Source organism: Hyla sarda, chromosome 3, assembly GCF_029499605.1.
Source record: "Hyla sarda isolate aHylSar1 chromosome 3, aHylSar1.hap1, whole genome shotgun sequence".
In the NCBI taxonomy this organism is placed as follows: domain Eukaryota; kingdom Metazoa; phylum Chordata; class Amphibia; order Anura; family Hylidae; genus Hyla; species Hyla sarda.
The window spans coordinates 80,210,412-80,235,335 of NC_079191.1; the positions used below are offsets into that span (position 1 = coordinate 80,210,412).

Sequence of the window (24,924 nt, forward strand, 5' to 3'; positions counted from 1 at the left end):
GTTTGGTAGGGGGGAAAATAATCACAAAAAATAAAATAAAATATTGACTCTCTATGGGTTTGAGAGAGAGAGAGAGAGAGAGAAAGAGATGACAGATGGATAGATAGATGGATAGATAGATGGATAGATAGATATACAGCAACAGAAGAAGGCAGCAGCACACTGCCAGCACAAGGATATAGGTGAAACATGAATATGCAGTTAAAACATGGAGAGCTATACAGCTATGGTGTAATAGATGCAAATGTGAAACTATGAAATAGTGAGGCACTTAGCTCGCAATTTTGTCTCCGCCGGCGGTCAAATAGCTTGGACCGTCCCACCGCGATAAGGTGGCCTCATTGGGACGGACCCTACACTGTGTATATGCCTCTGTGTGAACAGTTCAGTAAGCATGGCAGGATCTGGAACATCCAAGCCACCTTATATACACACCTGATAGAGGTGGGTGGGGTGCAAGGCCAACATGGAGGTAGCCACTCCCCCGTATGTGCAATACAGACAAAGAATAAGTCAGCCAGCACTTTAGTTGATACCAAACTATTATATGGACCTGGCCTACAGGTGCACGCTACTTGGCTTGATATACAGCAACAGAAGAATGCAGCAGCACACTGCCAGCACAAGGATATAGGTGAAACATGAATATGCAGTTAAAACATGGAGAGCTATACAGCTATGGTGTAATAGATGCAAATGTGAAACTATGAAATAGTGAGGCACTTAGCTCGCAAATTTGTCTCTGCCGGCGGTCAAATAGCTTGGACCGTCCCACCGCGATAAGGTAGCCTCCTGGGACGGACCCTACACTGTGAATATGTCTCTGTGTGAACAGTTCAGTAAGCATGGCAGGATCTGGAACATCCAAGCCACCTTATATACACACCTGATAGAGGTGGGTGGGGTGCAAGGCCAACATGGAGGTAGCTTGGATGTTTCAGACCCTGCCATGCTTACTGAACTGTTCACACAGAGGCATATTGACAGTGTAGGGTCCATCCTAGGAGGCTACCTTATCGCGGTGGGACGGTCCAAGCTATTTGACCGCCGGCGGAGACAAATTTGCGAGCTAAGTGCCTCACTATTTCATAGTTTCACATTTGCATCTATTACACCATAGCTGTATAGCTCTCCATGTTTTAACTGCATATTCATGTTTTACCTATATCATTGTGCTGGCAGTGTGCTGCTGTATTCTTCTGTTGCTGTATATCTAGCCTAGTAGCGTGCACCTGTAGGCCAGGTCCATATAATAGTTTGGTATCAACTAAAGTGCTGGCTGACTTATTCTTTGTCTGTATTGCACATACGGGGGAGTGGCTACCTCCATGTTGGCCTTGCACCCCACCCACCTCTATCAGGTGTGTATATAAGGTGTCTTGGATGTTCCAGACCCTGCAATGCTTACTGAACTGTTCACACAGAGGCATATTCACAGTGTAGGGTCCGTCCCAAGGAGGCCACCTTATCGCGGTGGGACGGTCCAAGCTATTTGACCGCCGGCGGAGACAAATTTGCGAGCTAAGTGCCTCACTATTTCATAGTTTCACATTTGCATCTATTACACCATAGCTGTATAGCTCTCCATGTTTTAACTGCATTTTCATGTTTCACCTATATCCTTGTGCTGGCAGTGTGCTGCTGTATTCTTCTGTTGCTGTATATCTAGCCTAGTAGCGTGCACCTGTAGGCCAGGTCCATATAATAGTTTGGTATCAACTAAAGTGCTGGCTGACTTATTCTTTGTCTAGATAGATAGATAGATAGATAGATAGATAGAAAAAAGAAAAATGTGCTGCTATTTTTATTTTTTCTACATAGCTAGCACCAAAAGACTTTCTTTTTCCAGTGCTGCCCATATTTGTATTTTTTACCTAGATAGATAGATAGATAGATATGAGGTAGATAGATAGATATGAGATAGATAGATATGAGGTAGATAGATAGATAGATATGAGAAAGATAGATAGATATATATGAGATAGATATATATGAGAGATAGATATATATGAGATAGATATATATGAGAGATAGATATGAGATAGATAGATAAATAGATAGATATAAGACAGATAGATAGATATGAGATAGATAGAAAATAGATTGATAGATAGATATGAGATAGATAGATATGAGGTAGATAGATAGATATGAGTTAGATAGATATGAGATAGATAGCTAAATAGATAGATAGATAGAAAGAATGACAGATAAGTAGAGATATATTGATAGATAGATAGCAAAAAGTTACTTTGGAGCAGCACAACCAAAAAAGAGAAAAATGGTGATGGGTGCCAGCGGTCCGTTGTCCCCGGTAACGGGTCAAGAGGTAGGCAGCCAAGAATAAGGAATTCCGCAGTACTCCAAAATCAAATGCAAAAAATTGGTGGATTTATTAGCCTGACGGCATAGCGACATTTTGGCTGCCCACTTGCAGCCTTTCTCAAGCTTGAGAAAGGCTGCAAGTGGGCAGCCGAAACGTCGCTATGCTGTCAGGCTCTTAAATCCACCATTTTTTTGCATTTGATTTTGGAGTGCTGCTGAATTTTTTATTCTTTGATAGATAGATATGAAAGAGAGAGATGCGATAGATAGATAGATAGATAGATAGAATGTCAGATAAGTAAAGATAGATAGATAGATAGACAGATAGATAGGAAGATGAATAGTAATAGATATTGTAGATAGTGATGACAGGGGCCATATTCGAATTCGCGATATTTTGTGAATATATGGTTGAATATTTGTCCTATGTTCGCGAAATTCGCATATTTGCTATGTTCACTTTTTTTTCCATTCGAAAATCATAATGAAATTCATATAGTGTGCATGCATGAATATATAGTGAAGGGGTGGGAAACTTTCCTATTGGTTGTTAGGGATGTTGCTAACCTTTAACAACTGTATTTGCAACCTTCTCATTGGCCCACAAGCTAAAAGAGGGGAGGGATCAGTGTCCTCTGGAAGTGCCAATATTCACGAAATATTCGCGCTCCACACTGACTCACACAACAAATAATATTAGAGCCTTCTTTGGACCACAAGCTGGAAGCAGGGAGGGATGATCACTTTTTTTTTTTACACAGTTAACATCATTGTTGCGATGTGGACTGTGAAGAAAAAAAAACGAATATTTGTCATTACGAATATATAGCGCTATATTCTAAATGTTCGCGAAGTGCTGATATTCGCAGTAAAAATTCGCATTTCGAATATTTTCCCTCAACACTAATTGTAGATAGATTTAATAACAAGAGATGAATAGACAAATAAATTGGTAGATAGATAGATAAAGATAGATAGAACATCAAGATCTTTACATTGTTAGAAAACAAATAAACAAAATATTAATAAACAAAGTGAAGTTTTAAATTTCATCTTGAAACCCATAAAGATACAAAAGAGAATAAGGGGCCAAAATAATAATTTCCTGTTCTAAGGTGCCCGTTTCCAGCTTGGATTTGGTAAGTGTAACTACTGATGAAGTAGCCGCCAATATGATTTGTGCATCCTTTTCCCCTTGCATTCTATGCTATTATTGTACCATACGATGGAATGTTAATGCAGGAGCAGGGACTTCTGTCAAAGTCTAAACTCCCTGCTCCTGTACACTGAGCACCAATGCATTCAGTGTTGTATGTATCGCAGCTCACTTGACATTCGCTGGACCAAGTGTTGCCTCACCTTTCAGACACCATACAAATTCATGGGGTCAGGTGTGAGAGTGCCCAGCCCAAGAATGTAGTTAGCAGCGATGCACACAGTACAATGCATGCATTGCCGCTCGTGTACATGTCTTGGTTAAAGCTCGGCATTTGATGATGTCTGCGGTTCCAGACTTCAGACAGACAGTAACTGTAAAATATTTTCATCCAGGTATTAAAAGTATTCTTTATATTTATTATAATATTTCTTTTAGTTACTTTTAAGCCTGTGACAAGGCATAAGAATAAGGCAGAGAGACTACCCATAGAACATCCGCACCGGTTCTCAGCTCATAATTCTCACTAATCGCCTGTGACATGGGGATTGTCATACAACATGTACTTGACATATAGAGGTAAATGAAGAAAAATCTCTGCATAGGGAAAATGTGATGACATAGACATAAAACACCTCCATGTGACCCATCCATCCCCCCCTAGGTGATGTGTTTGGGTGAGCAGGTTTGTATGGCAATGTGTTATGTTCATTCTCAGACACAGGAGGTCCCAGCGGATTGAGTCCTATAACCTACTTCCAGGAGTTACCAAGGTTCCAATTAATGTCCCTATTTTTATCCTGAGGCTGAAACTAGATTTTTTTTTTAGGTCATCTGCAGCGAGCGTCTGGCTGGTGCTTCATCTTTACAATCACACTGCACCGGCTCCTGACAACTTCATCAATATGGCACAAGCATGTCCACACCTATGTATGCATTACATGTAGTGGATATCCATCATTCTAGTACAGTGTTTTTCCAACCAGTGTGTCTCTGGCTGATACAAAACTACAACTCCCAGCATGCCCGGACAGCCAATGGCGGTTTACTATCTGTGTGCATGCTATGTTGTTGTAAACACACTGTACAGGTCATAACATTCAAACTACCCCCCCAGCAATAAATCATGTTATTCTCTGAATGGCAACAGTCAGTGATTATATCTACAGCAGGAAAAGAGCAGCGTTATGTGCTGAGGAGACTTATCTGCCAGCAAAATCTTCACACAGGGAGGGGAGGTGTGTCTGTGAAGCCAGAAATAACGTGGTGTTTGTCTTCCAGGAGGGTGAGGGCTAGTCTCAGTGAGGGGTTTGCACAAACACAAGGTGGATCTCATAATGACGTCTTTCTCTCACTCCCTGCATGTAAGTGACAGCTAAAAAAGGGAAACTGCTCTATATAGCTAATGAATGATATTTAGACAAATACATGGGTTGGTGAAAGGGAAAGGATGTGCCATGGGTTTAGTTCTCCGGAGTAGCCCTTTACACGCTGGATTTCTGACCATTACCACCTGCTCCTGCGCCACTCCCTCCCGAAACATGTGTGTTCAATCCTGCCTGCTCACGCAAAGATTTTAGAGCTTTTAGAATTAGTATATTAGTGTTGCATGGAGGAACCAGGCTATGTCGGAACAGCAGGTGATCAGGGAAGGTGACTACATGTTATTTATTGCCTTTAGTCCTTTATGGCCACATTTAATTGTTATTTTGTGGACAACCAATAAACAATAAAATAAGAAAAAAACAATAAAGGGTTTCAACTTAACTATATATTAAAACTTTTTGCTCACTGACTATTCTGTTCATCCTTATTGTTCAGGTAATTCCAGTGTAGCCCATTCACATTAACATTAATGGGGCCAGTCACAGTTCCAGAGTAGTGAGGAGCACGGCTGTGCAGGAATACACTATACATACTTTTGAATGAATCAGTCCTGTAAAGCCAGATATATTACAAAGTTGAGTAACTATCTTAAATTGTTTACCAAGGCTGGTACCCAAGACATACATTATGGAAAGACCACTGAGACATAACTTGTAGGTTCTGGGCCCCAATGCAAAATGTGCAATAGGGCCCCATATGACAAGTATATGTGTTTTGGGGCCCCCTTAGGCACCAGGGCCCAGATGCGGCTGCCTCTGCATTCCCAATAGCTACGCCCCTGAAAGACCATGACATAATGTGTTCATCATGTAGTTCACTGGGCTTCTGTATCACCATCAGTACCTGTGTGTAATGCTTAATGCTCACCCGAAGGAAGGAGTCCAGGGCTCCATTTTCCATGAACTCCGTAATGATCATAACAGGTCGACTCTTGGTGACAACACCTTCCAGTCGGATGATATTGGGATGATCAAACTGACCCATGATACTGGCTTCACTCAGGAAGTCCCTTCTCTGCTTTTCAGAGTATCCAGCCTTGAGAGTCTTTATGGCAACATAGATTTCCCTCTTCCCAGGGAGCTTCAGTCGGCCCTTGTACACCTCTCCAAATTCTCCTGCGGGTCACAGAAAATTGTTTATGTTAATACGTTCTGCAATAGGCTAGCACTTTATGGCAAGGTTTGGTAAAACTACAAGCCAACCTCAAGATTTTCCCAGAGCAACATTCTTATGATTTTTGCTTGGCTTCTTCCTCCAAAGAATAATACAGAAGTTGCACAATGTTTGCTGTTAAACCATGACTTTAACCATACCACAACAAAATGTCAGTGTGGAAACCCAGTCTTATGGTAACAATTAGATCAATGTAATGGTATGTAAAAAAAAAAAAGGTGATCATAAAGCCTTAGAAATACTCAAAGTCACTGGATATGGTTCTTATGCCGCATGATTTCTAAACGAGTTTTTTCAAAGTAAATTGAAAACTGTTTCATCATAATTGTTTTTAGCATTAATGCAACAGTAACTAACTAAAGGGATTTTCAGAGACTATAATATGGTCAGCCTATCCTTAGGTGATCACATGTCTGCAGGGCTGTAGTGGACAGGGTGTTGTAGGATAAATGTGCAATGCAACAGCATTACAGTGTATTATACAATTCCCTGAGTGGAAATAAAAAAAGTAACAAAAAAAAAAAAAAAAGGTAACAAAGTTTTAAAATTTAAGAAAAGAGTATACCTAAAGTTGAAAACATTCACCTTTTGTAACTTACCATGTGAAAAAGATCAAAACAATAAATATTTAATTGGAAAGAGGTTTTTTTACAGACGATACCTGGACACAGCTGTGTATGAATTAGAGTCCTCACATTCATTCAGTGATCCAACTGTATGACATACGATACTCACTTTGTAGAAAAAGAATTGTAGCACTTCCCAGTAGGTAGCTTCACAACTTCTTTATTGAACTTGCATAAAAGCGTGGATCACATACAGTGAGGGAAATGGCGGTGAACGAGTGACGAGGTGCAGCAGGACGTGGTGACAGCTGTTTCACGCTGGTAAGATGCTTCTTCCAGCCTCAACCAAAAGAAGCGGCTTACCGGCATGAAACAGGTGTCGCCTCGTTCTGCTGCATTCCCGCATTTAAGTTCAATAAAGAAGTTGTGAAACTACGTACTAGTAAGTGCTACAGTTCTTTGAGTACTGTATGTGGACTGCTTCAAAATCTGGAATCAACATATTCTAAGTAGTGGCAGTGCAAGGTACTGCAGCATTGCCCTGCTCACTTTAAAGGGGTACTCCACTGGAAAACATTTTTTTTTTTTTTAATCAACTGATGCCAGAAAGTTAAACATGTTTGCATATTACTCCTATTTAAAAATCTTAATAATTTCAGTACTTATCAGCTGCTGTATACTACAGAGGAAGTTCTTTTCTTTTTGAATCTCCTTTCTGTCTGACCACAGTGCTCTCTGCTGACACCTCTGTCCATGTCAGGAACTGTCCAGAGTTGGAGCAAATCTCCATAGCAAACCTATCCTGCTCTGGACAGTTCCTGACATGGACAAAGGTGTCAGCAGAGAGCACTGTGGTCAGACAGAAAGGAGATTCAAAAAGAATCTCTCTGCTGACACCTTTGTCCATGTCAGGAACTGTCCAGAGCAGGATAGGTTTGCTATGGGGATTTGCTCCTACTCTGGACAGTTCCTGACATGGACAGAGGTGTCAGCAGAGAGCACTGTGGTCAGACAGAAAGGAAATTCAAAAAGAAAAGAACTTCCTATAGTAAGTACTGGAAGGATTAAGATTTTTAAATAGAAGTAATTTACAAATCTGTTCAACTCTCTGGCATCAGTTGATTAAAAAAAAAAATGTTTTCCAGCGAAGCACCCCTTTAATGGGACAATGCTGCAGTATCATGCATCACAGCTACTAATAGTAGCGCGAAGCAAGGAGTAGCAAAAGTAAATATTAATAAGACTGATCAGCAAAGAAGCCAGCAGTCAGACTCCCACCAATATAATCTAATCCTGACGGTAGGCCATCAATTTTATAAGGCTAGATAACCCTATTAAAAGGTAAGTGTCATTTTGGGTGGCCATCTCACAGACCACAAATAGTGATAGCATCTAGTCTAAGCATTATATTTATTGATTACGGTTGCTGTGCACTTGTGTAAAGATTTATAAAATATAATCATAAGTAAAATGATTAAATAAGTAAATAAGCGCATTTTCCAACCTGCCCCAATGACTTCCTCAATCTTCACAAAAGAGACGTCAATTTCCTTAGCAAACTCTCTTACAGCCTCATTGGGATCTTCATATGTGAAGGGGTCAATGTAAATTTTCATCCCTGGGGATCCTGCAGGCAAAACAACCAGAGAAGATAAAATGGAGAAACGGATAGTGTTTCAAACAACAAGTTATTTACATGCCGATAAATTCATTCTCTCAAACTTAATGAAGCTTTGAAATTGTCCTCATGGCCATTATGGGCTTCACAGGTCATTTGCCATTCTCCGATATCTGAGATGTGACAGTAAAGGAACACAGATGTTACGAATGATCCTCTTCACGATGGAACGTTTGTCAGACGCTTAATTCTGATTGTAGCAAAAATTGTACTGACTGTATACTTTGCTCTGACACCATGGGGACTTTTTGGTCCATTTTATAGGATATAAAATATAACTAGAAAGTGGGAACTATGAACTATTTTCTAAACATGTCTCGTAGACCCTTAAATAATGACATTGCCACCACAGACATGAAAGATTTCTGTTTGATTCCATATTCTGTACTGAGACCAACAGAATGATCTTCAGGTATTAGCTATTATTGGGTGTATTAGCTTTTGTAGAAAATGCCTATAGATTTACTTTAAATTGGCACTGTCAGATTCAAAAACTTTTTATATGTTGTACATATTGGCAAAACATTAACCTTTCTAATATATTTCATATGAAAATTTTATTTCCTTTTTATGGAAATCATGGCTTCTTAAAAAAACACCCCATAGCATACAGAACATAATTCTGTCTGGCTGCAGCATCATCTTTGTCCATGCTGAAGCACAAGCATGGACAAAGTCCAGTAAGTGAGGGCTGGACAAGCACTCCACTGTGCTCACTCCTGTTCTATCAGACTGCAGCATGAAAAGGGGGGAGGGGGCTTACTTGCAACTGACAGGTGGCTGCAGACTTTAGGATTGATGCGTCCAATGCTCCGGACACACACACTGAGACGACTTGACTGCACTGGACCTCAAAAACTAAGAGAAAGATTGCAGTCCCTCCCCTGGTTATATAGGGAGGATGTGCAAGGAGCCCATAGGTCACTTGGGAGGGTCACCTGATCACTAGTGCCTCCTGGGTAACCATCACATGGTATAACAATTAAAGAAACAGTACATTATTAATATCCTAACTTATATACACAGGGGACAATGCATAAAGGGGGCCCTGGGGACATGGAGAGACTCTGCCTGACAGGGCAGGAGAAGTATGGGGAAATACCATCCTGTACTGGGCTACCACATATATTTATTTGATTTATTTTAGCTTATGGCCTACAAAGTCCTCTTCCCTGTCCCTCATACTATAGCTCTTCAAATCCAGCTCTGACTGGTACATGAGAAAATTATGAGTGCTGTTCAGGCTATGGGACAGTCATCTCAAGCTGGCTCGTATCTGTCCAATTCTACATCTTTTGATATAGGAAAAATGCATTTCCTTGGATATGACAAGCCTTCACAGATCAGGATTAAATCTTCCACAGCTCTTGTCCAGCATGCAATGAAATGAAGACTTGATACTGCATCTCTTCCCTTCCTCCCCCTCCCTTCTCCACCAGTTTATCTTACCTTGTGCGCCCTATCTCTATAGAGCCATCACTGCTCACCTTACTCACCACTCAACACCCCTCCTCGTCCTCTCTCTCCCCCCCCCCCCCCCTCCCCTTACAGGAATCTTGTTTCCTTTCTCTCAATCCTTCAGCCATTCTCTCCTTGGCTTTAGCTTCATTTTATAATGAAATCATCAATCCATTATGTTCACATTTTATCACAGTGTCCTGGGGAATGTTTTGTTCCTCCCTTCCCCAGGTTCTCTATGTACCACCATCAATAATATGCACTTTATAAGAAAGAAAAAAATTCAATTTGGTGTTCTCCATTCGGCTTCCAGGAAGTCATTGGCATTTCACTATCAACTCGATCATTTGCTCTTTCACAGTCGCATTGCACAAGGAGGTTAATCTTTCTGATCTTAGAGGGTTAATTAATTTTCACCCTGTCTGCAGCCAAGAATCTTCCTGTGGAAAGGACAGATATCATTATGGGGGGTTTCTGCAGCTCGTGGGCCGCCGCAAACTGAGTGTTTAATGAGAGATGCATCTATCTGCCTAAATGACACATGGGAGCAAGCTGGCAAATGACATTTCTTGTTCTACCATGAAAGAACCCATTTTTACGCATTTAATTCAATATAGATAGAAGAGAAAACACAACCTCTGCATTGTTGAAAGTTGTTTAAGGCACAATCGCAGAATAGTAACAGGTCAATCGGCCAAACCCTATTAGTCTCCAAATGGTACAATTGGCTATTTATTTGGTAATTCACAAAGAAGGAGACCGGAAGAAGCGTCGTTTAGACGAGAAACAGTCTGTTGTCTGTTACCCTCCCCAGCACGCACCCCCCCCCCCCCCCCCCCCGCTATCCTCGCTGTATCTTGCTCAGTTTGGAGTGCTGTTTATCTTGTCATGCCTGGACACCAATAAAGATTCCAGCTACGACCATCCTATTCAAGAGTGTGGTGAGTGCATTTTTCTACTCTCTAAGATTTATTCTACATGAATGTTCCATTTCCCGAAAAATTGCACCCCACACAGAAACTAGCAAGAGAAGTTTTTTCTCCATGACTTATTGTACAGCAAGCAGTACCTAGAAATATTATCCTTACTTCATTTTTGCAATTCACAAAGAATATTGATAGATAATATTGATTTTTGTGCATCTTCTATCCTAACCTACCTCCTGTTTCCTAAATACTTTATATAGTTTTGGCACTGTAAGTACTAGTTAGGACCTAGACCGGTTTTCCCCAACCTCTCTGCATGCTAAAGACAGTCAGATCATGATGGAATTTGTAGTTTTGTAAGAAATGGAGGGCCACAAATTGGGAAACATCAGTGTCACGATGCCGGCTGGCAGGTAGTGGATCCTCTGTGCCAGAGAGGGATGGCGAGGACCGCGCTAGTGGACCGGTTCTAAGCCACTACAGGTTTTCACCAGAGCCCGCCGCAAAGCGGGATGGTCTTGCTGCGGCGGTAGTGACCAGGTCGTATCCACTAGCAACGGCTCACCTCTCTGACTGCTGAAGATAGGCGAGGTACAAGGGAGTAGGCAGAAGCAAAGTCGGACGTAGCAGAAGGTCGGGGGCAGGCGGCAAGGTTCGTAGTCAGGGGAGATAGCAGAAGTTCTGGTACACAGGCTAAAACACACAAAACGCTTTCACTAGGCACAAGGGCAACAAGATCCGGCAAGGAAGTGCATGGGAGGAGGTTAGATATAGTCAGGGACCAGGTGGAAGCCAATTAAGCTAATTGGGCCAGGCACCAATCATTGGTGCACTGGCCCTTTAAGTCTCAGGGAGCTGGCGCGCGCGCGCCCTAGAGAGCGGAGCCGCGCGCGCCAGCACATGACAGCAGGGGACGGGAACGGGTAAGTGACCTGGGATGCGATTCGCGAGCGGGCGCGTCCCGCTGTGCGAATCGCATCCCCAACGGCCATGACAGAGCAGCGCTCCCGGTCAGCGGGACTGACCGGGGAGCTGAAGGGAGAAAGACGCCGTGAGCGCTCCGGGGAGGAGCGGGGGCCCGGAGCGCTAGGCGTAACAGTACCCCCCCCTTAGGTCTCCCCTTCTCTTTGTCCGGTAACTGCCTCCCCTGGGATGAGGACACCGGGAAAGGATGGAGGGATTCCTCAACGGCAGGCAGAACAGCAGGAGTAGGAATGGGGAGAGAGGGCAGAGGGCGAGACCTGGCACGGGGCAGTGTGACACCAGGACGAGGGCCATGAGGGGACACAGAGGCTTGCCTGATGGGACTGGGAGGGGGGGAGAGGCATTTCCTGTGGCAGGCAGAGTCCTTAATGACCTTAGGGGGACCGGATACAGGAGGAACCACAGGGTCACGGCAGGGAGTACTGGGAACCGGTTGAAGGCAGTCCTTGGAACAAGAGGGACCCCAACTCTTGATCTCCCCAGTGGACCAATCCAGGGTTGGGGAATGGTGTTGAAGCCAGGGTAGTCCAAGGAGAACTTCAGAAGTGCAATTAGGAAGGACAAAAAATACAATTTTCTCGTGATGAGGTCCGATGCACATTAGGAGGGGCTCCGTGCGGTAACGCACGGTGCAATCCAACCTGGCTCCGTTGACCGCGGAAATGTGGAGTGGCTTGACAAGACGGGTCACCGGAATGCGGAATTTATTCACTAAGGACTCCCGAATAAAATTCCCAGAAGCTCCAGAGTCCAGGCAGGCCACGGCTGAGAGGGGAGAGCTGGCTGAAGTAGAAATCCGAACAGGCACCGTGAGACGTGGAGAAGCCGACTTAGCATCAAGAGACGCCACACCCACGAGAGCTGGGTGCGAGCGTGCGTTTCCCAGACGTGGAGGACGGATTGGGCAATCCACCAAAAAATGTTCAGTACTGGCACAGTACAGACAAAGATTCTCTTCCTTACGGCGATTCCTCTTTTCCAGGGTCAGGCGAGACCGATCCACTTGCATGGCCTCCTCGGCGGGAGGCCTAGGCGCAGATTGCAGTGGAGACTGTGGGAGAGGTGTCCAGAGATCTAAGTCTTTTTCCTGGCGGAGCTCTTGATGCCTCTCAGAAAAACGCATGTCAATGCGAGTGGCTAGATGAATGAGTTCATGCAGGTTAGCAGGAGTCTCTCGTGCGGCCAGAACATCTTTAATGTTGCTGGATAGGCCTTTTTTAAAGGTCGCGCAGAGGGCCTCATTATTCCAGGATAGTTCAGAAGCAAGAGTACGGAATTGTATGGCGTACTCGCCAACGGAGGAATTACCCTGGACCAGGTTCAACAGGGCAGTCTCAGCAGAAGAGGCTCGGGCAGGTTCCTCAAAGACACTTCGAATTTCCGAGAAGAAGGAGTGTACAGAGGCAGTGACGGGGTCATTGCGGTCCCAGAGCGGTGTGGCCCATGACAGGGCTTTTCCAGACAGAAGGCTGACTACGAAAGCCACCTTAGACCTTTCAGTAGGAAACTGGTCCGACATCATCTCCAAGTGCAGGGAACATTGCGAAAGAAAGCCACGGCAAAACTTAGAGTCCCCATTAAATTTGTCCGGCAAGGACAGGCGGAGGCTAGGAGTGGCCACTCGCTGCGGAAGGGGTGCAGGAGCTGGCGGAGGAGATGGTTGTTGCTGCTGTAGCTGTGACTGTACTTGCTGTAGTTGTGACTGGAGTTGCTGTGTCATGGTGGTCAAGTACGACAGCTGGTGATCTTGTTGGGCGATCTGACGAGCTTGCTGGGCGACCAGCGTAGGGAGGTCAGCGACAACTGGCAGAGGAACTTCAGCGGGATCCATGGCCGGATCTACTGTCACGATGCCGGCTGGCAGGTAGTGGATCCTCTGTGCCAGAGAGGGATGGCGAGGACCGCGCTAGTGGACCGGTTCTAAGCCACTACAGGTTTTCACCAGAGCCCGCCGCAAAGCGGGATGGTCTTGCTGCGGCGGTAGTGACCAGGTCGTATCCACTAGCAACGGCTCACCTCTCTGACTGCTGAAGATAGGCGAGGTACAAGGGAGTAGGCAGAAGCAAAGTCGGACGTAGCAGAAGGTCGGGGGCAGGCGGCAAGGTTCGTAGTCAGGGGAGATAGCAGAAGTTCTGGTACACAGGCTAAAACACACAAAACGCTTTCACTAGGCACAAGGGCAACAAGATCCGGCAAGGAAGTGCATGGGAGGAGGTTAGATATAGTCAGGGACCAGGTGGAAGCCAATTAAGCTAATTGGGCCAGGCACCAATCATTGGTGCACTGGCCCTTTAAGTCTCAGGGAGCTGGCGCGCGCGCGCCCTAGAGAGCGGAGCCGCGCGCGCCAGCACATGACAGCAGGGGACGGGAACGGGTAAGTGACCTGGGATGCGATTCGCGAGCGGGCGCGTCCCGCTGTGCGAATCGCATCCCCAACGGCCATGACTGAGCAGCGCTCCCGGTCAGCGGGACTGACCGGGGAGCTGCAGGGAGAAAGACGCCGTGAGCGCTCCGGGGAGGAGCGGGGGCCCGGAGCGCTAGGCGTAACAATCAGTTTATAGACTGTCAAATAGGCAATCACTATGGCCCTGTTCTCAATGGCGAGAGAGCTCAGGTTCATGCCAATTGACAATTATGCAGTGGTAACTATTTATTTGACAGTCTACACATATCACTGCAGTTTAAAGACCGTCAAGGGCAAGGTCACTGCTGTTCTAGATGGGACGTTAATCTGTGTATCTTCTCATTGAGAAATGGTGGGGGCCACTCAGTTGACAGTTTAGGAACTACATAACACATTGGCACAAAGCATCAAAACAGCAACAAAGGTTAAGGAATTAAGTGGGGGGGGGGGGGTGAAAATAAAAAGCACATAAATCTACAAAGTGGTGACTTTTATAAAGAATTACATTTTTAACCCCTTAAGGACCAAGCCCATTTTAACCTTAAGGACTGGGAGAATTTTATTTTTGCGTTTTCCTCCTCACCTTCTAAAATCCATAACTCCTTTATATTTCCATCTACAGACCCATATAAGCAACCGTTGTCCGTAACTTGGCGTTGGAGTCATTATTGCCCCGGTGCCTAACCCAGGATCCAGCGGTATAACTTTGGGTGGTATTGAGGATAAACCATGCCCTGGCGTCACAAATATGTGGTGACTCACAGTGATGGCATGACCACGGGATGTAGCGGTGTAGGTGGATGGGGCAAGATGGTATTAGCCCCAGGGGCAAGATGGTATTAGCCCCAGGGGCAAGGTGGTATTAACCCCTAATGCTCATGACGCCAGAGTGGTTTTTGGGTACCGGAACCTCCCAAAAGGTGTCTCCGCTATTCCAATAGTTAGGCAGGGAAAATGTCCACAACCAGGTTATGGTTTCATGGAGACTGTAGGTTTGAGGCCTTCCAGGTACTGGACACTAGCACTGAGACATCTGGTCTCCACTGTCCCTCAGCAAGAGTGAAAAAAAAAAGGCAAAACAGAAAGAGATTGCAGCACCTCCCTTCCTTATAAAGGGGGGCTGTACTAGAAGCCCATAGGTCAAGATGCGGGTCATGTGTTAACCTGATGCCCTCTGGGTAACATGTTATAACATAAACATAACATGTGACATTTCACAGGTCCTTTAGACTTTTACTGGAGTGCTCCAAAGGTCCTTTATACTGTCTATACATTAGTATACTGACTATATACCTATTACAATAAATAACATTAAAGTAACAGCAGGGGAGACACTGCAGGAGAGCCCCCAGGTCACTGAGGGACTCAACCTGACAGGGCCTAAGGGTAGTACAGGACCATGGCCTGTACTGCGACATTAGAAATACAAGGGGTTAATGCCATCTGCCCCTAGGGTAATTCCATCTGCCCTGCATCACACCCCATACCACATTGACATAGCTGCTTTCTTCCAGCAACAGCACCACACATGTCCATGGGTTATGTCTGGTATTGCATCTCGGGTCCACTGTATAGAAAGGGGCTCAGTTGGAATTACTTCACATACAGACAGGAGTGGCACTGTTTTCTGCGCAGTCCCTTAAAGTTGGCCTTACACATTAGACCAGAGATTCCCAACCAGGGTGCCTCCAGCTGTTTACAACTCTCAGCCTTTGGCTGTCCGGGCAAGCTGGGAGTAGTAGTTTTGCAAAAGCTGAAGGCACCCTGGTTGGGAAACACTGCATTAGACAAAAGAGTATGACGGAAAGAAGGAACTAAATGTGCTGGATTTCAACTTTTCCAACAGACAGATATGTAATTGATTGATAAAATGATAAATAGATAATAGATCGATGGACAGACAGAAAGATAAATGGATGATAGACAGACAGATAGATATATAGATAGGTATATATGAGATAGATAGATATATAGATAGATATGAGATAGATAGATATGAGATAGATAGATATATATGAGAGAGAGAGATATATAGATTTGAGATAGATAGGTAGATATGAGATAGATAGATAGGTAGATATGAGATAGATAGATAAATATGAGATAGATAGATAGGTAGATATGAGATAGATAAATATATAGATAGAGATAGATAGATAGATATGAGATAGATAGATAGATAGACAGATATGAGATAGATAGATAGATAAATATGAGATAGATAGATAAATATGAGATAGATAGAAAGGTAATTATATAGATAAATATGAGATAGATAGATATGAGATAGATAGATAGATAAATAAATAGATAGATAGAAAGACAATTAGATAGATAGATACATATGAAATAGATAGATACATAAATAGATAGATAGATAAATATGAGATAGATAGATAAATAAATAAATAGATAGATAGAAAGATAATTAGATAGATAGATACATATGAGATAGATAGATACATAAATAGATAGATAGGCAATGAGGAGACGAACAGCACACCAAAATAGTAGAAAAAATGCTGGCGGTGCACGCAGATACTGGAGCTGCGGTCAGGAGCTCACCAACGATACAATCAAAAAAGGATAATTCCGCAGCACACAAGTTAAAGTGCAAAAAAATAGGTGGTTTATTCCATATTAAAAAGTGTTTTCACAGCAAGCACAGCAAGTTTTGCTGTGAAAACACTTTTTAATACGTAATAAACCACCTATTTTTTGCACTTTAACTTGTGAGCTGCAGAATTATCCTTTTTTGATTAGATAGATAAATAGATAGATAGATAGATATGAGATAGATAGATAAATAATTTGATTGATAGATATAGAAATTGATACAAAGATAATTGTGGTCCCGCCATCTCTCGCGGTCAGCACTGCTGGGTCTCTTCTGTGCTCACGACATCTATCTCTACATTCCCAGCTGCTTTAATATGAGAATGTGGGACACTCTGTGTAGTGTGACTGACAGATTGGGGACAGGCAGTGTTATGCCAGCTCCAACCTGCAGCCCGGCTATTATTTACTGTGTCATAGGAAACCTATTAGCAGATAAATGAGGGGATGACTATAGCAAGAAATCAAGATTCATCACATGTGACAAGGGCCTGAGATTGGAGGCCGGAGCAAAGGTGAGAGCCAGCATCTGCAGCCACTGAGTGATGTGCAATGGGACACGGCCTGATAAGAAGTGATGAGAAAGGGGAAATAGAGAGGGGGATGGGACAGTCAGGGAACTGAGGGGAATTCATGAAATACTAAGAAAACCACAATACTAGAAGGAAAATACAAAGATAACAAGACCATTGTGGATAGCTGCAGGTTCCAGCATTGGTTTATGGCAAAGGCAAATACAAGACTTAAGATCCAGTTTTATATGGTCCTGTAATGATCCAAAAAAATAATAATACTTTTTCATTGCAATGACTATATGTGACATCAGGGAGTGCAGCCATCTTGGTGTTCACTACGAACTGGCCTCTCTGCACATACTAGAGTAATGTTACTTTGTCATTGACTGAACATGGTGACATAATGGAAAGCTGGGTGTCAACTTTTAAGAAGCTTATTTGAAGGTACCCAAAAACCAATATGGCTGCTGCTTCTACCAGATTGAAAAAAATCACCGTGGCAACTTTGCCCATAGCAACCGATCACACCAGAGCTTGTAAAGAAACGAAAGCTGAGCCATGATTGGTTACTATTGTTAACACTAGATAGTCCTGGTCTCTTTGTTTGTTTTTATTAATTTTTTATTAACTTGAGCCTATAGAGACAGATTAATACTAACAGTTTTCAACAAAAAGTGGTTTTCTCGCCCATAGCAACCAATCACCGCTTAGCTTTTGTATTTCAAGGGCACAATATGAAACGAAAACTGCACTGTGACTGGTTGCTATGGGTAACAAGAACCATTATTCTATAAATCTTCTCTTATCAGCTAACTTGTGATTTACCCACGTATGGCAATTTTGGGGTCTTAAATGAATATAAATGACAACTTGTGTAAGGGGGTTGAACTATTCAAGCTACATGGTACAATACACCATAATATTGTCCTAAAAATTGTGTAAATTGGGTATTCCAGTAAGGAATGCTTTGGAGTAAGGATGCATTAAAATAAAAAATAAAAAGAAATCATACTCACCTGCCCCAATTCCCCTCAGCTGTCGTTTCAATGGGTCGAGTCCCTGCTCCTTGACGCTTTCCCATACATGTCAACCCTACAGGAAATTCCCACTCAACCAGTCACTGGCCCGCCACGGCTGTATCACGCCACGGCTGTGATTGGTTGTGTGGAGTTTTTGAAATGGACGGCACATTAGAAGCGTGGAGCGATGGGGACCAGAGTCATTTGCCTCTCCTTGCCACTTGCTTTTTCCTCTATGATTTTGTCATTAAATGGCAGCTGTGGGGGGTTCTGGGCAGGTAAGTATGATATCTTTTTTATTTTTAAATCCCTTCCTGGAATACTCCATGATGGTTGTCCCTTCATAAAAACTCCTGTCCATATGTCCTATTAAGAAATATGCACAGTATAAAGAGTGGTTCTCCACTACAGACCCTCCAATATGAGCTAGAGCTGGGAGCCACAAACAAGCACTGGCTGTCAATCTGGTGGGCTCAGGTGATCCATGGATAACATCGATGTCTGTTCATATCAAAGAATACCTATTATTTTTATAAACTTCTGACAAGTCCCATAAACTTTCTATGCATTTAGATGATCCACAAACTAAAAGGGTACAGGCTTAGCAGATTGCTTCTGCCCCTTGGTTATAATGATCTGTGAGGGTCTCAGCAAATGGTCCCCAACAATCAAAACATCTGACATGTAAGAAGTTTGTAAAAATGGTAGGTATCCCAATGTAATGGTAGGGTCACACGTGCCATATTTCACTTCGTATTTGCCGCTGCGTATTTTCCTACCCATTGAAGTAAATAGGTAGCAAAATCAGCTGCATATATTTCTACCCATTAAAGGGGTACTCCGGTGAAAACCTTTTTTCTTTTAAATCAACTGGTGGCAGAAAGTTAAACATATTTGTAAATTACTTCTATTAAAAAATCTTAATCCTTCCTGTACTTATTAGCTGCTGAATACTACAGGAAATTATTTTCTTTTTGGAATGCTCTCTGATGACATCATAAACACAGTTCTCTCTGCTGACGTTATAATAATAATAATAATAATAATAATAATAATAATAATAATAATAATAATAACAACACTTTATTTATTGTTGTTCTCAGTGGGATTTGAACCCAAGTCCCCAGCCCTGCAAGGCAGCCGTGCTAACCACTGAGCCACCATGCTGCCCTTAGCATACATCTGCTATGCACGGTTGCTAAAATGGACAGATATGTCAGCAGAGAGCACTGTGCTTGTGATGTCATCAGTGTTCTAAAAAGAAAGGAATTTCCTCTGTAGCATTCAGCAGCTAATAAGTACTGGAAGGATTAAGATTTTTTTAATAGAAGTAATTTACAAATATGTTTAACTTTCTGCCACCAGTTGATTTAAAAGAAAAAAGGATTTCACCGGAGTAACCCTTTAACTTCAATGGGTAGGAAAATATGTTGCAGCAAACCCTTATACTACATTTCCTCAGCAATAAAATGAGCAGTCAGCTACATCTTCCTCCAACAAAGTCATATAAGTCTCTGGAGCTGAAGAGTGGAGGTTCTCATATGAAATTACATTGTTTTTTTGGTTAGGCAGCCCATTAATAAATGTAGTTTTATTGTGGTTACATTGTGTACAATAGTTTAGTAACACTACATTACATAGGGTGATGTGCCTTCAGTCTCCACCAGTAAATCTGCATATCCATAATACGCTGGATACAACCATTTTATCCAGACTAACCATTTATCACTAAGTCCTTTTGAAATGAAGCCACTTATTGGGAAGGCAACGTGTTCACATAGATTCAAGAAAATGGATGACCCCATATGTGTTATTTTGACAGATGCACTTTAGAAATGTTGAGTGTTGCTCTACTTAGAATTAATACGTAACTCCAAGCCTGAACTCTGCTGACAAATGTTGTCCCCGGTGGCTATGTCTTACCTCTGCCGGTGCTGTAGTGCTGCAGTTTATCACTGTACACTGCCTCTTTGCTGTACGTTCTCTTTCTGAAATACAAAAAAAAAAAACAGTAGACTTGATGCAAATGGCTATAATGCAGTTCGCTGGAGGATCAAACGGATCATTTATATACTGTGTTTGCTGGGTAAAAGCTAAATATATTAGGGGCAGCTGTCTAGCTCTAGGACAAATAGTCAGCTGGTGAGTACACTGGACCCATGGAGATCACTATAGTCAACCGCTAATCTGCAGAACTGACAGTGGCACCTATTGGGGATACAACTTTAGGCCTTCTGCCTCCAGAATTTTGCCTGTGGTTTAGGATGGGGTCTAGGATCTGGCATAGTTTCCCATTAGGCAGGATCAAAAAATTCTTGATCTGCCAAGTTGAAAAGTGCTCATACGTCCAACACCAAGTCCTTTAAGTCTATGAAGTGCCGGAGGGGATGTTGGGTACAACACATGCACATCCAACATTCTTATTTAGGTATGTCTTAAATCCCCAGATTGGAACATACCCTTAAAGAGTTGTAGACCTCTTTTTTGTATTAAATACAAATTCTCATCATATTCTGGCCAAATATATTTTTGAAGAAATCTTGGTTGATATACATTTGGGTTCCTCGGGTATACTATGGGAAGTGTTTCTGGCATATAGGCTTAAAGGGGTAATCCGGGGGGCCCGCTGCTGAGGCCCCCCGTGATCTACCACCAGCACCCGCATTCTATGCAGGTACTGCGTCTCTAGTTTAGGAAACCACCAGGTTTCCGGGACTGGGGACGTGACGTCACGCCATGCCCCCTCCATTCATGTCTATGGGAGGGGGCGAGACGGCCATCACGCCACCTCCCATAGACATGAATGGAGGGGGCGTGGCATGACGTCACGTCTCCAGTCCCGGAAACCTGGAGGTTTCCGAAACTGGAGATTCAGCACCCGCATAGAATGCGGGTGCTGCAGGGAGATCACAGGGGGTCTCACCAGCGGGCCCACTACGATCAGACATCTTATCCACTATCCTTTGGATAGGGGAAAAAATATTTTTGCCCAGAATACCCCTTTAAGCACACGTAATGTGAACACAGCCATTGTAGACAATCTTCTCCCCTTACCCATTCTTTATAGTAAATGTTTACCTTAAATGGTTACTCCGCCCCTAGACATCTTATCCCCTATCCAAAACATATGAGATAAGATGTCCGATCGCGGGGTTCCCGCAGCTGGGATCCCCGCGATCTCTGTGCAGCACCCGGTGTTTGTTTAGAACGCTAGGTGCGGGCGGCGGGGGTTGTGACGTCACAACCACGCCCCCTCGTGATGTCACAGCACGCCCCCTCAGTGCAAGTCTATGGGAGAGGGCGTGGCAGCCGCCATGCCCACTCCCATAGACTCGCATTGAGGGGCCATGGTGTGACATCACAAGGGGGCGTGGCTGTGGCATCACGACCCCCGCCGCCCGCTCCAAGCATTCAAGACAAAATGTTCCTAATGCTAGTTCAGCGGAGTACCCCTTTAAAGTCATTGAAACATGTCAGAAGAGGTTAAATTTTCTTATAATTGAAATGTTTTTTTTTTCATTTGCACATCGCATATTGTGTAACGCACCGCCATCTTACATATACAGTATGTATACACATACTTTAACGTATGCATCCTTCAGGCAGAGAGAACATCCAGCTATCCAGACATATTGAGACCGGTAAGATGTTATTGTGTCGCTTTTCACTTTTATGTGACACAAGCTTACAAAGAAATCACAGCCATAACCCCATCAAGAGACATAAAGAAAGCAGAGCACACTCACCTGCTGCAAACAATGGAGATGGCCACCAGAGAGACGATGAAGACGATGCCTGCAGCAGCCGAGCCGGCAATCAGGGGAAGCTGCTCTCTGAGCTCAGATTTGTAATCCTCTAAAAGAGGGGATAGGAGAAATTACATTGGGCGCTGCCAGCCTGCCCTACGACAATCAGCCTTTTGTAATGTAGCCTATCATTTGTGTCAGATAGACCATGTAAGCGAATCTACAAATCTAGACCTCGCGTCCGATCTTTATTATATGTATGTTCTTTTCATGATTCATGTTGAACCATCTAAAATGTCAAGTCTCCATTATGAGCCTCCACTCTTTTCACCCAGCAAAGGTCAGAAAATCTGTCAGAAACCTATCTTCCAGTAATTTCTTGTGTGCGTACAAATATATTCATGAGGTCTGAATAGTAAAAGACGTACGTACCCAGCATTCTCTATATCCCCCATGTTAATCACCATGGGGGGGGGGGAGTCATTGCGTAGCTAAAGGCATTAAAGGGTAAACAACATATGATCTCTATTCTTAAAGGAGCCCTAAGGGAGGATTTATAGGCTACAGATTTTAAGGGTGCTGACTTGTTTCTATCACAAAATTGTAAATTACTTGTAGGCTTGCATAGTTAAGTTATGGGGGTACAAATGCTGCCCTTGGACTTGGGCCTTGAGCTTTAATTTGGTCTAAAAGGTCCCATAGAACCATGGAAAATAAATTTTTTGAATCAACTGGTGCCAAAAAGTTAAACAGATTTGTAAATTGCTTCTATTTAAAAATCTTAATCCTTCCAGTACTTATTAGCTGCTGTATACTACAGAGGAAGTTCTTTTTGATTTTCTTTTCTGTCTGACCACAGTGCTCTCTGCTGACACCTCTGTCCATGTCAGGAACTGTCCAGAGCAGGAGCAAATCCCCATAGCAAACCTCTCCTGCTCTGTACACTTCCTGACATGGACAGAGGTGTCAGCAGAGAGCACTGTGGTTAGACTGAAAAAAAAATCAATAAGAACTTCCTCTGTAGTATACAGCAGCTGATAAGTACTGGAAGGATTAAGATTTATTAAGCAAAGTAATTTACTAATTTGTTTAACTTTCTGACACCAGTTGATTTAAAAAAAACAATAAATAAATAGTTTTCCACTGGAGTACCCCTTTAAAATATACCTTTATTTACTAACATGGTAGAAGGTTGCCGAATAGTATTGAATCATAATTGAATATAAACACATTGCAAGCCTAAAATTGAACTATTTAGAGAGAGGGGTGGCTAAATATAGATAAACATGTATATAAATGTTCCCCGAAGGAATGTTCAAAGGTCATCATACAAATTAGTAAAGTTAGCCAAAACCTTTTTCATCAGGACCGCCAACCATCTAGGGTGTATGGGACCTCCTTTAGTTGTCAACCAAATGACCAGCCCACAGCTATTAAAGGTGTATGTGCAGTTAAAGGGGTTATCCAGGAAAACACTTTTTTTTATATATCAACTGGCTCCAGAAAGTTAAACAGATTTGTAAATTACTTCTATAAAAAAAATCTTAATCCTTTCAGTACTTATGAGCTTCTGAAGTTGAGCTGTCTTTTCTACCTAAGTGCTCTCTGATGACACGTGTCTCGAGAACCGCCCAGTTTAGAAGAAAATCCCCATAGCAAACCTCTTCTAAACTGGGCAGTTCCCGAGACACGTGTCATCAGAGAGCACTTAGACAGAAAAGAACAACTCAACTTCAGAAGCTAAAAAGTACTGAAAGTATTAAGATTTTTTTGATAGAAGTAATTTACAAATCTGTTTAACTTTCTGGAGCCAGTTGATTTATATATATATATATATATATATATATATATATATATATATATATATAAAAGTATTTTCCTGGATAACCCCTTCAAAACTCTGGGCACAGTTTAAGGTAAAGTAGTGATCATGTTGGCTACTTGCAGGGAACAGAAGATTGCAGTATATATATATATATATATATATATATATATATATATATATACACACACACATATATATATATATATATATATATATATATATATATATATATATACACACACGCACACACACACATATATATATATATATATATATATATATATATATATATATACTCTTTAAAATGCTAGTCCTGCACTGAAGGACTAAGAAATTTTCAATCACACTATGTTGCTTCCGAATCCATTTTTATGAACAGAAGATTTTTTTTTTTTTTTTTCTATTTTTATTTATTTCCTTTTCGGAACAGTTGAAGAAAAATGATCAATTTGCAAGCAGCCGCTCAAGGACAAAGAATGAAAACCTAGACATAGCCTAGACATAAAAATGGAGCAAGGAGGGAAGAAGTGTAAAGGTTGTGATGACTTATGGCATGGTTACCTGACGCTATTATCACTGGGATCCAAACTGGTGGGTATAATTCATGTCCTACGTAAAACTGAATTATCTCCAACAAATGTGTGGATGTTATGGTTTGGGCTAACTAGTGACTTGTTGGCCGTGTGGCATAAGATCGTAGTGTGGCGCAGGAAGTCAGCCGGTTTGGATCTCTGCACACTGAGGTCGCAACGTAGACACTTTTACCTTCATTAGCTGCAATGTAACAGCGCAATATTGTGATCTCCTGTCGCACAGCCAGACCTCATTGTGTAGCCCTAGCCTTGACTATGAATAGAGGACTACAGAAGTGTTTCCCAACCAGGGTGCCCCCAGCTGTTTCAAAACTACAACTCCCAGCATGCCCGGACAGCCTTTGGCTGTCCGGGCATGCTGGGAGTTGTAGTTTTGCAACAGCTGGGGGCACCCTGGTTGGAAAACATTGGACTACAGGAACACAATACAGATATATCATCCACCCTTTATCATGTTCTCATCATTAGGCTATGTTCACATTGCAGAATTTCCGAGTGGAATTCCTCTGGAATATTCCACTGCAGCAGAGTACTATTGATTTTAATGGGATTCT

The 24,924-nt window shown here is 42.7% G+C and overlaps 1 protein-coding gene across 1 annotated transcript in view; it reads right to left on the bottom strand.

Annotated features, from left to right (window-relative positions):
* EPHB1 (EPH receptor B1) overlaps nucleotides 1–24,924 on the bottom strand; it is a 324,736-nt gene that overhangs the window by 13,926 nt on the left and 285,886 nt on the right. The window contains exons 10-13 of the mRNA XM_056564388.1: nucleotides 21,953–22,061; nucleotides 20,130–20,194; nucleotides 8,111–8,233; nucleotides 5,735–5,982 (exon numbers count right to left, since the gene is read on the bottom strand). Coding sequence (XP_056420363.1) covers nucleotides 5,735–5,982; nucleotides 8,111–8,233; nucleotides 20,130–20,194; nucleotides 21,953–22,061 — 545 coding nt within the window. The remainder of the gene's footprint in view (nucleotides 1–5,734; nucleotides 5,983–8,110; nucleotides 8,234–20,129; nucleotides 20,195–21,952; nucleotides 22,062–24,924) is intronic.